Consider the following 16,390-nt stretch of genomic DNA (forward strand, 5'->3'; position numbering starts at 1 on the left):
TCTGCCACATGGGAAAAGCATCTTGGGAGCAGGAAACTATATAGGAAGGACAATCACCCAAAACCTTACAGGAACGTGTAGAACATACCAGGTCCTTAAAATCTGTGTCAGGAGTCAATATATAGTGTCCAGGATACCTGTTACTGACTCCAGACTGCAGCAGTGGTAGGGTTAGAGTCACATAATCCCAGACTGCTTTGGGCTGGAAGGGTTGGGAAGGACCTTAAAGCTCATCTCATGTCATGCCATGGGCAATGACACCTTCGACTATCCCAGGTTGCTCCAAGCCCCGTCTAACCTGGCGTTGGACACTTCCAGGGATGGGGCAGCCACAGCTTCTCTGTGACAGGGCCTCACCACCTTCACAGGGAGCAATTTCTTCCCAATATCTAATCTAACTCTCCCTTCTATCAGTTTAAAAGCATCCCCCCTTGTCCTGTCACTGTCTGCCCTTGTAAAAAGTCATTGTCTGTCTTTTCTATAAGCCCCCTTCAAGTACTGAAAGGCCACAACAAGGTCTCCCCAGAGCCTTCTCTTCTCCAGACTGAACATCCCCAGCTCCTGTTTGTATACCACAGGGTAAAAATGAGGACAGGCTCACTTCAAACAGGCAAATCCTCGTGTTCCTTTTGCTCTAGGACAAAGGGAACCCTGTCAAGAGCACTGACATTTGCCTCTGCAGCAGAAACAGGGAAAGGCAAAAGGGAGGCTGGGACATAGAGCTTGCCTGCTTCCTGGTGTAGCACAGAAGGAGAGGATGGATTCACTAATTTAAAAAAAAAACCAAACTGAGAAACAGTAGGGCTCTGCATGTGTTCTGTTTGCAAGTGGGAGACAACTCTTACCTGCAGCTCCGTGGCATGAGACCATGTGGTGGGAGTTGCTGAGAGCTTGGGGCTGTGCAGGTGGAGGGGCTACATTTGCCCAGTGCTACTAAAGTTTTAAGTCTTGTACATATTCACATGCACAGACCTGCTCTGCCCTTCTTATCCAGCTCCCAGTAAAACTATCCAGTTATTCAGTAATCATCCCAGATTATTTAAACCCTCTGTAATCGATCGGTACCTGTCTGAGTGCTCCACTGATAGATATTGGATTCTAAAGCCTGTGCAGATCAGCTGCCTTGCACACAGATAATCAGACTGTTGGCAATTGATAGTTTGGCTGTATTATACTTTTAGTCAAGATTAGTTCCCCAGTTCCCTGCCAAGAAGAGAATCACATAAACAGAGGATTGTTTGGAAACAAAAAAAGTTCCTCTTGACAGAGAAGTCATGTAAATGGGAAGAAACAGGAAACTAATCTTCCCTTGTTCGCTCTGAAAGAATGCATATCTCTGAGGAATGTTGTAATTATGGATTTAGGAAATCAGTCCAATTTGCCAGGGTGTGAATTTCAGAGTTCATTCAGTCAACTCTCTCAAGCATTTCTCCTCCAGAACAAAAACCACCAGGAGCTGAAGTGTACCAAAAGAGATTAAAGGAAAGAAAAATCTACTGCCAAGCTTTGCTTTTGGGAAAGATCCTGCACAGATAGTGATTATTGCTTTGGCTCTGAGCCGGGGAGGTTTGGGCATGGTAGAATAGAAATCAGTGGTAACCCATGTTTGTCCTGTGGGCATCTATTTCCATAGACTAATGATGGGAAGAGTTTGTGCTCCTGAGCAAGTACTTCCATCGTCAGGATTTTTGCTTATTTACTTTGAAGACTTTCCTAAATAGAAAAGTGGCCCCTGCTGGGAATGGCACATCAGAATGTTCTTAGAGAGAAAAGAACCTAAACCCAAGTTCCTCACTGTTCTGAAGCAGGGCTGGAGCAGACCCATGAGCAGAGTGGAGCCAGGGAGAGCACTAGGGGTGAGTACAGGGCACAGAAGGCTGGGGACCATGAGTGACAAAGCCCTTGGGGAGCATTGCTCGGAGTTTCAGCCTGGTCTGGAGAAGGGCTTCCACAGACAGGTCATGAAAAAAATCATCTTCCAAACCTGCTGGATGCGAGGCAGCAGCAGAGAAGAGACCTAAGAAGTCATGTCGGTGAACCCCAGGGCTGGGTTATAAAGAAAGCAAAGAAATTAGCTTGTGGCCTCTGTTCTTTGTCAGCTGACATGGGAGATGTGAAGTTCATTCCACCTCAAACCTTACAGGGCTTTTAGTTCAGGCAGGGATATGAGTGAGAACCTGGAGCACTTTGATAGCCAGTCTTTGATACATCTGTTTCCACAGGAAAAGTGCAGATCTGAGGGGAATTGCTGTACATCAGGAATGTGTGGCAGAGTCATGACCGTAGAGTCCTAGAATCATGGAATAGTTTGATTTTCAAGGGACCTTAAAGATCTTCTAGTTCCAACTCCCTGCATCCTGGCCCAGGAGGACCCCTCTAGAGAGCTGTTAAAATAATCCACAGCCACGACCAAGTAAAAGGGGATTCCTGCTTTGTTGCTCAGCATCATAACTTGGAATTTGACCTGAGCAGGGAGAATGGAGTCAGGAGAGAACAAGAAGCACGTTTCTGAGGCTCTTCTCCCATCTTGCAGGTGCTTCCTCCTGTGAAGTCTGTGGAGCGGACACAGGCTCCACAGGAGGAATTCCAGCAGGAATTCCCACTGGGCAATAAATGTGCTGTAATTCCATGTCTCTTGGGAAAGGAAGATGGAGTTTATGGATTCTCATTATGTGACTGTGTATGGGAACTCTTAATGGAGTGATTGGTTGGGTTAGTTGCCTACTGGTTTAGCTTGTTAGGGTTAATATTAGTACTATCCAAACCAACTGGGAAGGCATCAGGGTGGCTTCAGCTCCTGCACACCCCGACAACTGATGAGGTGTAATCCTGTGAGTTCAGTTCCCAGCAGCAGTGGAAACACAGTGACAGTGGTTTCATTCCTTTACACAGCTACAGCTCTGGCAATCCTGCAGTGACGTGGAGCTGCAGTGCCCTGGCCCTGCAGTGGGATCAGGCTCCAGGCATCCCTCGCTGTTCCCGCAGACAGATCCTGTAGCGTGAGTGGATGTCACACACCTCTGCTCAGTTGGATTTTGGAATACTCAAGTTGGATAGTCATCCTTCAGGCAGACCAAGAGCTTAGCAGAGTATTTCCCTCATCAGGGCTTCCATGCTTCAGGATACAAACCAGAGTTCTGTGATGTGACTTTTGTACAACATTTGTGGTTGATCGTATAAACCTTCTGAGGCTTGAGAGACCAGGGCAATGATCTTGGGTCACATGAGGCCCAGGCTCAGTGAGGCTCAGCAACAGTGCAGGTCACCCAGGGTGCAGTATATGATGGGAGCCTTCCCTCCCTCCAACTGGAGAGCAGGATTTGCCATTGGCCAAAGCAACACTTTGTTCGTGTGTGTGTGACACGATGACAAAAGGCGGGTAGATAAATGCTACTTCAAAATACAGTGGGGAGATAAGGGTTGCCAGTTTGTCTTCAATGCACTGTGTCATTGGGCTTAGACAAAGCATCTACTGTGATAAGTAACACACTACTCTACTCTGAAAGAGTTTGGCTAATTTCCCCATCATCATTCATCTTCAGTCTTTGCCAAGTGCTGGAATGCTCCCAGAAAATATCTCCAGCCTGCCATCGTGGGACCGAGAGGTGTGAGAAGTCTGGAAGCATATCAAAACTCTGTGGCTTATGTATTCAGACCAAGTGCATGGTCCTTTACGGATCCCTGGGATGAATAATATTCATCAGATCTGGGGCCCCAGGGTTAGGTCGGAATTCAGAAGGTGCCTCTGCAGTGGTTGTGAGAAAGGGATTTCAGGGGAAGAACAGACCCTCAGGACAGACTGAAGGGAAGGAAAAAGGTTATATCTGGAAAAGCAAATAGGCTAAAGTTACCTTAGAGAGTTGTAGTATTGGTTTTTATGGATGGCATGCAGTTATTTCTCTCTCCAAATAAAGGCTATTTCAATGGGGTCAACCTGACACTACAGCTCATTACAGAGTTACACCTGTGCCATTCCCTGGCCAGGTAGTGGAGGGGAGAACAAGTATTGCAAGTGGATGCACTGTGATTTTGTGTATCAGCATACCTGGAGTTGTGGGATATAAGGAGTGAATTGTGAGTTAAAACAAAAAGTTCTGATCTTCCCACTGGGAAAGTTCCCAAAGTGTCCCTGTGCCCACACCGCTGAACAAGACCAGGAACTAATCAGTGGCCCCAGGGACAAGCGACACTGGTTGACTGGTCCCAGCATGGCCTCGGGCTGCCTTTCCTCCTGGGGCATCTGTCTGAAGTCCACAGTGACAGGAGCACAGGGACAGGATCTCTTCCCTAATACGTTCTGTGGGTGCAGCAGCAGTGGCAAATCAGGCAGTAAAAGCTGATTTTTTAGGACAGCATTTTCAGGCTGTGTTTATGTGCCAGTGGGGAGTGGGATCCAGTGTCAGGGCTGAGCTTTGCCATCTTACAGATGTACCGTGGTGCCCTCTGTACCAAATCCTCCCTCGTCCTGAGGCATCTGGGGGATCGAGTGCCAGACAGTCCCTTGGGCACATGGGAGCAATGTCATTGCTCCTTCACTCTTAAACCTGTTAAATATCTATTGCAGAGGTTTAGGTTGGATATTAGGGAAAGGTTCTTCCCCCAGAGGGTGGTTGGCACTGACCAGGCTCCTCAGGGCAGTGGTCATGGCCCCAAGGCTACCAGAGCTCAAGGAGCATTTGGACAAAGCTCTCAGGGCCAGGGTGGGATTGTTGGGGTGTCTGTGCAGGGCCAGGGGTTGGACTGGATGGTCCTTGTGGGTCCCTCCCAGTTCAGAACATTCCATTTTTCTATGATTCTAGGAACCTCCATTTCTGTCCGGGCTTGTGCTTTGTCCAGCCAAGACACATTCCTATCTGTGTTCTGGTCAGCTACTAAAGTGAAATCTGAGAATGATCATGTTGGATTCACTTCAGTGAAACATCCTCTGTGGAGCCTTCCCTCTCTGTGGAGGGAGTGTCCATGTCCTGTGCTGTGGAGCCACTGCCAGCAGATGATTCATCTGTTCTGTGGCTCTGTGAGCTGGGTGAAGGCATATGAAGGATGTCAAACACTGTGCTGAAGGAAATGTCTCCACCGCTTGCTCAGTGTTATTTGAAAAATCTCTCTCTTCAGATCTGCCTTTGAAAGTAGTGTTCATTCTTTCCTTCTGCTCTGTACCTGCTCACATCTGTGGCAGCAGGAGCAGATTTTGGAGACATGATGACTTCATCTGTTGAAGATAAATTACTTCCCTCAGGGGCTGCCTGACAGAAATTTGGAAGGAATCCCAGTGCAAGAAATGTATTTGGATCTCTGTGTAGTATTGTTGAGCATGATCAGGACCATCCTATATTCTGGGTAAATGAGATCTTGGGTGTTCTTCGCCCGGGAGGTGCTTGGGACTTGAAAGCAGCAGTTGCTGCAAGAAGCCGCCTGTCTGTGTGGAGACGAGTCTGGGGAATGCACAGCCCTGCTAATCACACAATCAGAGCCTAATTTCAGTTTGGAATTAGCTCTTCTCTGGGAGCTCATCTCTGCCCTCCTGCTCAAAACAGGGCCAGCTTAGTTGGACTAGGTGTTACTGAGCCCTGCCTGGTTCCACTGCCCCTCTGGGCCCGTTGCAATGTTTAGCCATTTTCACTGTGACCTTTTTTTACTTTTAGGCCTGGCTGGAATTCCTGGAAGGATCTGACTCCATCTTCTCTATGATTTCCCATGACAAAATTGAAGAGACGATTGTGTTCCCCCACATCCCCCCACTGAGCCCTCCCCATGCTGAACAAGCCCTGCTCCCTCAGCTTCTCCATTGTACTCCTACACCATGTGCTCCAACCCACTGACCGTCTGCTGGAATCACAGAATGGTTTGAGTTGGAAGGGACCTTTAAAGCCCATCTACTCCAGCTCCTGGGGGGATAAGCAGACAAGGGGTATGGTTTGATTCTTCTGACTGCCATGTGGCCATGGTGTCTGGACTTCTGAACCAGACATTGCCTTGGCAAGGTTGTGTGAGCTGCAGATGCATCCTGTCCCACAATAGTGTCCCAGCTCCTCACCACATGCCAGCAACTTCCTCCAGGTTACCCAGGAACAACAAGCTCATTGTGAGGAGTCCCAGCACAAGGGCAAGTTGGCTTTAACAGTTGCCTTTGCCTTGATCCCTTCTGGTGATATCCTAAGTTAGACTCCTCTGAATTGCCTTTAGGAAGAGGCGATTGCATCGGGAAGTTGAGTCTCCTGATTCACAAAGCTGGAGCTAGGTAGTGTGAACATGCCTCAGGGAGCCACAGTGTGAAAGCTTTGTTGAAAGAGAGAAGAAAGCCCACTTCCCAGGCATTGATGTGGTAATGGCCTCCAGAACACTGGAGTGTGGCTCTGTCAGTGACGCACTGATTGCTATCTGAAAGCCGGTCTTCTGGGTTATGAATGAAGGCTATTTTGTTCTTCTTCAGTTCATAAATTAGTGCATCTGAGTAGCCAGTGCCTGTGAGAGAGCAGCTCAAGTGGTGAGAAAGCAGGGTGTTCTCAGGCTCTGGCTGTGGGCAGTGGCTGTGGGTGAGTGGCTTCTGCTTTCACAGCAAACTCAGCTCAGAAGGGAGTGGGGGTAAAATTGGCATTTGTATCCAAGGGAGGGGGTTTTGCCACTCTACTGTGCCCTTGCAAGATCCCACCTAGAGCACTGTGTCCAGCTCTGAGGTCCTCAGCGGCAAAGGCATGGATCTGCTGGAGCAAGTCCAGAGGAGGCCACAGAGATGCTCCAAGGGCTGGAGGCTCTGCTCTGAAGCCAGGCTAGAAGAGCTGGGGGGGTTCACCTGAAGAAGAGAAGGCTCTGGGGAAGCCTTATTGTGGCCTTTTGGTACTTAAAGGGGGCCTATAGGATGAAGGGAGAAGGACATCCCATGGGAAGATAGTGACAGGACAAGGGGAGATGGCCTTAAGCTGAAGGAGGGCAGGAATAGATCGGATATTGAGGACAAATTCTTCCCTGTGAGGGCGGTGAGGCCCTGGCACAGAGAAGCTGTGGCTGCCTCATTCCTGGAAGTGTCCAAGGCCAAGTTGGATGGGGCTGGGAGCAACCTGGGCTAGTGGAAGATGTCCCTGCACATGGCAGGGGGTGGAATGATATGATCCTTAAGGTCCCTTCCCACCTAAACCATTCTGTGATTCTGTGATCTGTTCAGGATCTCCAGAAGCCAGAATCCCCCTCCTCTCTGGGAACAGGCTGTGACCTGGTCTAGGCTGGCGCTGAGGGTACCAACTCCCATCTCATGCATCAAGGAGTTTCCTTCAATGACATCTGATGTCCAATGACACTGCAGCATCTCCCCATGCAGCACAAATGAGGGTAACTTCAAAACAGTTGCAAGCACAGACACAACGAAGTAGCAATGACAGAAGCACAGTGGGATGCTCAGGGAATCTTCAAGCACAGGTCTCTGTGCAGTACCTGCTGCACCACAGGGAACTGAGCAGTGCTGTCTGTGCCCTTCACTGCTGACAGGGGCTTTGTCCATTACAAGTCCAGGTTTCTTTTTCCCCTTTTAAAGTTGCTGACTCTAAAATCTTCTCCTTGACATTTTCTCTACACTAGCAGGAGGGGGTTTTTTGTTGATTTTGGAACCACTTGAAAACAGGGGAAATTGGCCAAGACATTCAAAAGTTAAATTAAAATCTGACTCTGCAAATAACCAGTGTCAGTGGTGTGAATAATGTCCCTCTCCAGGAAAAGATGTTGAGGGAAAGGGGAGAATTGGATCAGAGTGAAACACAGCTTAACACAGACGGATAAAGAAATCTAAGGTTGGATAGGGTGACTTCTAAAGGAGATACTGAATATTTGGATTCAAAATTTTTGGTACCAAAGGAGGAATTGTTAATGGGTTAAGTCAGGACATTCCTGAGCTTGCCCTGCGTGGTTGGTGTGAGCTTTGTGAAGCCCTGGCAGTGAGAACAGGATTTACGGGTAGGAAATCTGCAGCCATTGCTTTGGAAAGCTTTAATCATGGGTTATTGTTGTGTCAGGGGTTTCTGTGTGCGCCTATGGATTAAAGAATGTATGATATGTCTAGAATTCCAAGAGGGATGTAAACAAGCCTCATGTTCTATAGAATCTTTTCCTGCTCGGAGGTGTCGCTGATGTTGATCAGAACACTGTGCCAGTTTCCTCTTGAGAAGTGTTCATTTACTGACAGCAAAGCACATGAAATGTCACCCCTGGTGAAACATTGCTCTCTGCATCTGTGCCCACATCTTCTGGGGCCAAACTTTCCACATTCTTGCCTCTTGCAGAGCTGTTGCGGTGGAAGCCTTTCCCCCTTAGAGCAATGTTGGGTTTTTTTCAGTAAAAAGACAAACAAAGCTATTTTCTGTTTCAGAATGCAAGATGGGATATCTCTGGAGATATTAACCTTCTTTACAGAGTTGTTTTTTGTGGTCGAAAAAAAAATCTGTTATCATTAAAATAATAAAAAAAAAATCTGCACCTCATTATTTCCAGAAATAAAGCTGCCATGATTAGATTTATTAAGAATTGACTTGGGGTGAGCTGAAGAGAGCTCCAACCCCAAAGAGTCTGTGTTTTAGAAAAAAGGCAGGAAGACAATAGGATGGACACAGGGGAAGCAAGAAGAGGGAATTGCTCTGTGATGTTAATAAGAAAATATGTTCTTTTTGGAAGGACTCTGAGAAGTGGCTTGGCAGACACGGCAGGAAGGGTTACTGAGCCCCTCTCCATGTGTTCAGTGCTTGCCTGAGCTCAGTCACAGGAGGCGGAGATGGGAGAGATGCACAAAAGTCAGGACTGGCATGGCCAGGGGAAGAATTCAGGAGGAAATGTAGAAGGCTAGAAGCGTGAGCAGAAGAGCTTGTCCTGTCCTTTCCTACCCTGCCCCTTCTCTAGCTTCCCTCCTGTGCTTGAGCCCCTGGTGAGCTGCTGGACCCTCGTCCCACTGCCCCTGGCTCCTGCTGTGCCCCAACCTCTTGGGAACAGCAGTAAAACTATTCCTCCACATATCCATAAGAAGAGCTGTGGTTTGGCATTTGGCAGAGTCTCAGGGGTGCAGATGTAGTGCTGAGGCAGCAGTTTTTGTGAGCAGCCTGGTGCTACCTGGGGTTCCGGATTCCTCCAAAGTGTTCTCCGGAGCCTCTGCCTCCACCTGCACCTCCGGAGGGGGGTCATTCCCTTTTTTCTTCTTGTCTTTCTTTTTCCCTTCCCTTTTACCTTGGGGCCATCAGCAGATCTGTTTCCTGATCTCTGTGTCTGCTTTGAAGACAACTTCTCACCTTTTAGTTACTGAAGGAATGTGAGGAATGAGGCCCCATGGCCCCAGCCTCCCACCCAGCTGGGAGGTGTTCCTACATGCTGGGGACAAGGAGCAAGGTGCTGCCATCCCTGGGAGCAGGCTCAGTGCCTGGGAGCAGGCTCAGACCCTTGGGCACTGCTGGTGGGCAGCAAAGGGGAGATGGCAGCGACATGTGCAGGGTGGGGATGGACTTTCAGTGCAGATCTGAGCATTTCAGTCCTCTGAAAATACTTGTTGGTAGTGCCAGCAGGGATCCAGTCCTAGAGCTACAGGTCCTGAGCCCCCGTGTAGATTTTCAGCTTGTTTTAGCAGTTTTGTAGGCAATATTAACTTCTAAGGCAGATGCATGAGTAAATCAGAGAGGAGCAAGTTGCCAACCTAGCTGTGATGGCTCTGGGATATTTGCAGGCACATGTGGAGGACAAGGGGTGCTCCCACCCCCATGGAGCTGCTGTGACTGTTGGTGTCACTGTGTTTGTATTTCCTCTTACAACTGCACCTGCCAAGAGGTGGACAAGTCAGACGAGCTCTGGTGCATCCAGCTGTCACCGTGGGGGCTGTCATAGTCCCTGTGTCCCTGCCCTGCCCCTCACCCATGCCAGGGTGGGCAGCCTGCCATGCTCCAGCCACACTGGCTCACAGCCGGGATTTGGACTTAAACCACTGGCAGCATGAGTCTGTGCTGGTGCCCCCAGGCATGCATTCACTTCCTCCAGAGAACAGATGGGAGCAGAGAACGTCCTAAACTGCCCTCCCTGTTTGCAGGTGCAAAAACAGTGACACCTGAGAGTGTGTTTCTCCCTATGACTGGAGCAATGATCCAGTTGTCACATCCCCGGAGGCCTCGAACAGACACAAAGGGAGGAATTCCTTCACCCAACCCTGGTTCATCCCAGCTAGAGAGACTGCTCTGGGTTCCTCTCACTGTCAGTGGGGATGAAGGAGGACTTTCAGAGCACATTTCATGCAGCCTGTTTCTAGTGCAGGGTGACACTACTCTCCCCCTGGGCCCCACCCTGCCCAGAGGAGGGACCTGGTGCCCCTGTTTCACAGCAGTGGGTGCAGGGGAGCTGTAGGCTGACATCAGCCTTTCCCTGGCTGTGTACACCAAAGCTGTCCCTCAGGAAAGCTTTGCTGATGTGCCTTCCCTGTCACCCATGGGAGACTGGCAATCCTAATTATCCGTGCAAATACTTCCAAGAACGGATGAGGCCCCACTCCACTGTCTGCCCTGAGAGACACTAAGCCATCCTACGAAGATGCTCCAGGGCCTGGAGCCTCTCTGCTTTGGAGACAGGCTGAGGGAGCCAGGGGTATTTACCTGGAGAAGGGAAGGCACCAGGAATATCTCAGTGTGGCCTTTCAGTACTTAGAGAGGGCTTATAAGAACGATGGGGACAGAGTTTTTAGCAGGGCCTGTTGCAGCAGGACAAGGGGTGATGGTTTTTAAACCATCCATAAGGATGAACTTTTTTATAACAAGGGTGCTGAGGCCCTGGCACAGGTTGCCCAGAGAAGCTGTGGCTGCCCCATTCGTGGAAGTGTCCGAGGCCAGACTGGATGGGGCTCTGAGTGCTCTGGTCTAGTGGAAGGTGCCCCTGCCCATGGCAGGGGGTTTGCACTAGATGACCTTGAAAAGTCACTGCCAATGCAGCCTATTCTGTGATTCTATTATTCTATTGCCTCTCACAGGCCATCAAGTCACAGCATCACTTTGGACCTATGTACAGGTGCAACATGGGATTAAAACAATCTAAACTCTTACCCCTCCATAATTATCTGTTTAATTGCAGACACCTTTGCTCTCTTGTTAGTGGCTGGTTCTGATTTTGCTTAATGTAATCAGTGTCTAAGTAAATAATATAGAGGTCACCAGTCAGGCTCAGTGGTGGTGGTGTAGCCTTGTTTCTCTGTGATGTACCTGCAAAGTGGCTTTCCCTGGACAAACAGCCATGCTGGCAAGGGGACACAAGTATCCCAACAAGCTCGCAGTTCAAGTGTGTGCTCTTCATCTCCTGGCAGAGAAGTGCAGCACTCACTGGAAAACCACTCCTGTGGTGGGATGAGCCCTGCTCTGGCAGTGGGGTGGCTCCTGCTCCTCCCTGCCCTCGCCCAGGACCCCCGCAGGACACTGCATCCAGAGAGGGGGGGAGAGAGAGCCATAATGAGAATTGCACTGACAGTGTTCCTTCCCTCTGCTTCCCCTCTCAGAGCACAGCTGGGGACAGTCGCTGTCTCCAAGGGCACCTGGTGCAGCTGCTGCTCCGGCACTGCCCCGGGCGCGCGGCGCGGTGGGCGCGGCACTGGGGGCTGCCCGCGGACGTGCTGCCTCCCGGCCTGGCTGAGGAGCTGCCAGAGCTTCACACCCAACAGAGGTAAAGACCCTTTTCAGTGTACATTACTTGTCGTACAAAGACTATATTTATTTGCTTAAAATCATATACCATAATGCTTCCTTGGGAAGACAATTTTGCAAAGGCTTCCTCCAGATACTCAGATCCCATCGTGGCCCTGTACACACTGCATTTGGTTGTCATAAGCCTGGAAATGTCTGTGAAAGGAGCATTTAAAACTCATCCTGAGTTTATCACAGAAGCTCTGTGAGATTGCTTCATGTTGCAGAGGGTTCTTACGTTTCCTCTGCCAGATCAACAGTGCAAATGAAATCATGTGACTCGGACCTGAATATGCATCTATTTTACTGAGGTTATTACACATCTGTCAAAGTTTTCCATGTGCTCTGCACCCCCACTGGACTGTAGCCTGGTTTAATGCCTTTCGGGAGGCTTATGACCAAGAAACTAATTGTAAAGTTCCTTAGATTTTTTAATTGTATTTATTTTCTTCCTTCTTTTACAGCTCATAAGCCAGTTTTTTTCCCAGTCTGTAATGTTAGCCTCATCCAAAGAAGTATTGAGAATTTTTGACATTTGGGGTCAGATACCAGAAGAAACACATTAATTGAATAAGTGAGCTTAAGAAGCTTTTAGCCCCCTCAATAGTCTCTGTTCTCTTTTCTTCCTCTGCCGCAATCCCAATAACCCAGTGCCATGTTCCCCTCCTGCTTTGGGACCCCCATGTTGTGTGCACCAGATGAACCTGCAGTAGCCACAGTTCCTCCCCCAACAGGAGCTCCATTCTCAAAAGAATTGAAAAATCCTTATATTAAGAAGGATTCTTACAACTCCTTGATTTCAGGTGCTCAGAACTGTGCAAACAGCCCCAGTCAAGGATCTCTTTAAACCTGCTGGTGTAGAAGGAGCAGAGGGGAAGGACGGAGAGATGAGGGTGGCAGGTTCCACACCGTGTGTAGACAAAGCTGTGCCAAGTTGAGAAGAGGCTCAAAACTCAGGAAGGCCCATATACCCCCTGAAGTGTCAGGAGCTGTCTGATCCCCATGGCAAGCTGGATCTGGAGAAATACCAGGGCTTTGAAGTTCTGGTTCTGAGTATTCTGTGCTGTGTCTCTCTGAGAAAATGTCCCAAGATCATCCTCTTCAGGCAGCAGTGTCCCCATTTAACAGCTGCCCAGCTGTGTTGTACAGAGAGGGACAGGATCTGTGTGAAGAAGTGACTCAATGCAAACGATTTGCTGAGCCCCAGTTCGCTGTTACACTCTGGTGAGCACTGGTGGGACCTGCCATGTTTCAGTGACTGCATCCATGAGATGTTCCCAGGGAAACTGTGGCTGCCCCATCCTAGACCAGGTTGGATGGGGCCCTGAGGAACCTGACCTAGTGGAAGGTGTCCCTGTCTGTGGCAATGGGGGTGAAGCTGGATGATGTTTGAGGTCCATTCCAACCCAAACCAGTCTGTGATTCTCTGATTCTGTTTAATCAAGTTCTTCAGAGACAGCCATGTTTGCCACCCTTTTTTAACCTTTTTTCTCCTGCAGATATTCAGGCTACTAAAAGTCTGGAGGAACCTGCAGAGCTGGCAATGGATACTGCATGAGGGTCCTGTTAGGATCTCACCCAGGGCTGCGGAGGAGATCTAGAACCTCAGGCTGGATGAGGCCCATCAACACACAGCCCAGAACTCTGCCCACACTGTTCCTGAGCCAAACCCCTGCCAGGCTGCAGGCCACCACAGCCCTTGGGGTCAGAGTCATTACCCAGCCACCTTGCTGGTCTCTGCTCATTCATGTGTAGGAATTCATCTAATTGGATTCCTGCGCGGGGAAGAGGACTTATCCCTGAGCTCGATGCAAATGCAGGAGCTGTGGGCTGTGGTTGTGGTGCAGCAGAGCTCAGAGCTTTGCTGTCATTCCAGGAGCAATAACATGTTTCCAGGCACAGTCAAGGCTTTTTTCATAAACCAAAGAGAGGAAGCAGTAGGTTCCTTACAACTCTTTGGTTGTTGAACACATCAGCCACCTTATTCCAGGGTGTTATGCTTGACTGGATTTGGCTCCACCTTCCACATATCTCTCTCTTACCCTCACTGGTGAAACATGTTGGGTTTTTTTGACATGGAGATTGGTGTCTCTGGTTCAGAAGGGAGCTGGGATTAGAGAAATGTTTATGGAAAAATTCTGACCACTCCCAAGAGGTAACCATTGACAACTTTGTGCAAGCTGAGAGCCCGTACCTTCAGCAACCTGCAAACATGGCCCTTGAAGCCTTTAATATGAGGGAGTAACTTCCCATATGGAGCTGAACTTCTCAGTGTATGTGATGGAAGTGTGGATCTGAGTTGTAACGAACTGTGTGTCAAGGAGGAGCTGTGATGGCCTCAGACATTGCCTGTTTGGGGAGGAATAAAGCCATCAGAAAGTCGAAGGTCACTGCTCCATGGGCAGCAAGCTGGGGACTCCAGCACCATGCTTGTGATGAGAAACAGAGGCAGGGCCCTCTTGGCACGAGTGGTGCACGAGTCTGCACACCCATGGTCACCTTGTGTGGGCTGGGGCTTCCTCCTGTCACTGCAAACATGCAGTTGTGTGCAGGTGATTTGGGAGTGTCCTTTTACCTGTTGTTCTTACAGCAGGACTTTCCTCCTGGGGTCATATGTTCGAATTATGAACTCCAAGTAACAGCTAGGATCTGTCACTGGCTGCCTGATTAATGTCAACACCTCTCTGTGGAATAAGGAGACCATTTTAAGAAGACCAAGCCTGAGGCTCAGCAGGACTATCTGCTCCAATGGATTTGTCATCAGATTTGCTGTCCTCAATATTACAGCCTATTTCAGTCTCCTATGAAGAGGTGCTTATGCTTTCATAACTAAATTGGTATTTTTGGAGCATGGATTGGACTAACTGGAAGGTGAATGAGACCATGGTGTATTACTATTTTTTAAAGCTGATGATTTTGGGAAAGTCTCACAGGTGGCCTTGAACTGTTCACGTTCGTGGATCATGGCTTTGTGGATCTACTGTTTCTCCTAGTGCAGATCTGGTTCTTGTTCAGGCCCCATGTCACCTCAGGAAACACGACACATATCGAAACACTCTCTGCAATGAACAACTTCTCCAGAGGGTCCATGGTTTTTCTGGAGCACAGGAAACTCTTGTCTGTCCTAACATGCTCCTGCCTTGCTCTGATGCACTGCTGGAGCTGCCCTCCTGCTCCTCCTCCTCCTTCTCCTCCTCCTCCTCCTCCCTTCTAAAGCTGCATCAGCTGCCAGTTGGAAGCCAGGGGGTTTTTGCATGAGGGACAAGCCCTCAAAACACAAAGGGATGGTTACAGGAGTGTGGCTGAGCCACAGACTGTGCATCTAGAGATAAAACTCATCACTACATCTCTGTGCTGTGGGAATCCTGTGCTGTGCCAGGTGGAGGGAAGGCAAGGCAGTGAGGATGTGCTCTGCCCTGCATGAGGAGTTGGGACAGATGAATAAAACTCTTTATGCTGCAGTTTACTCATCCAGTCATGATACCTGCTATAGTAGCTGCCATAAAGTCAGCAGAGCCATGGAACCCCATAAAACAGTCTGGCTGCCTTGTTTATTGAGCCAACAAAGCCACAGGTTCCCAGAGAGGGAGTTCACACTGCAGAGAACAAGGTGGCACCAGCATATAAATGATATCATCTGTCTCTGGTCACACCACACGGGGCTCCTGAGCTCTGCAGGTGAGAATATTCCTGGAGACCTGAGCCTACACACCTTCATTAAATATTTTACACAAATATTGACTTCCCCGTGCACACAAACCCACTGGAAAGAGTGTTTGTGCAAGGAGAGCTGCTCTGCTACAAAATTAGTCACGCAGGCTCCCAAACACAAAGTTAGTAAACAGTTTCTCAAATAATGAAACATTTCAAGTTTCTGTGGGAAAGAGACTATCCAGAAATGTGTGATACGTCCAAAGTAGCTGGATCTTTTTGATTAGTTTTTTTCTCTGATTGCATCATCTGACTGAGCCGCCAGAGCAACACGCTGACCTTCATTTCTGAGGGCATTTCACGAGACTCTACTGCATTTGGAACAGAAAATGTGCTGTGTAAGATCCTGTTGTAGGCAATCATTTAGCTCATTTTTGCAGACATCTCCCAACATTCCCAGGGAATTAATACACAGAGACTGAGTTTCTCTGTGTGGTGCCATCAGAAACCCACACGGAGGGAGTAGCACAAGCACGGCACACAATCTGTGGGTTCAGCTGCTGCCTTCCCCAAAACAGAGAAGGGTTTGAATTTTTGTTCCTGAACTTTTTTCATTTCATCCCTGTGCAATGTAGGACAAATGTCCTTGTGCATCCTATGTGACCATTTTACAGAGAAGAGAATGGAGGAGGAGAAGCTGGATAGCTTCAGGGAAGTCTGTGAAGCCTTCGCAAGTGATGAGGCAGATTCCCCTGTTCCCAGCTGATGGGGATCTGAGTGTGGAGCAGTCTGAGAGGCTGTGTGAGTGGGGCACAGTGAGGCTCCTGTTTGGACACAGTGCTGCTCAGAGCTGACTCTCCATTTGGTGTCACACCAGCAGGCACCTGTGTTAGCTCGAAGGCAAGAATAACTAAATCTAAAATGTATTATCTCTGAATGTGGAAACAGCTGCCCAATTTTGTCATCCAGGTTCTGGGCAAGAAGGATGAGCAATGAGGACAGGCTTGGACTCTGACTCCAGCAAGTGGTGTGGGTGTTCTCTTCAGTGGATACAGTGCGTGTGC

At 48.9% G+C, this 16,390-nt stretch overlaps 1 protein-coding gene across 6 annotated transcripts in view; it reads left to right on the top strand.

Annotated features, from left to right (window-relative positions):
- Positions 1-16,390, top strand: part of EXD3 (exonuclease 3'-5' domain containing 3) — a 298,691-nt gene that overhangs the window by 127,133 nt on the left and 155,168 nt on the right. For all 6 annotated transcript variants that reach the window (XM_027666970.1, XM_027666972.1, XM_027666967.1 and 3 more), the window contains one exon: positions 11,492-11,655. In XM_027666970.1, coding sequence (XP_027522771.1) covers positions 11,492-11,655 — 164 coding nt within the window. The remainder of the gene's footprint in view (positions 1-11,491; positions 11,656-16,390) is intronic.

Source organism: Corapipo altera, unplaced genomic scaffold, assembly GCF_003945725.1.
Source record: "Corapipo altera isolate COAL_440 unplaced genomic scaffold, ASM394572v1 93, whole genome shotgun sequence".
Lineage (NCBI taxonomy): Eukaryota > Metazoa > Chordata > Aves > Passeriformes > Pipridae > Corapipo > Corapipo altera.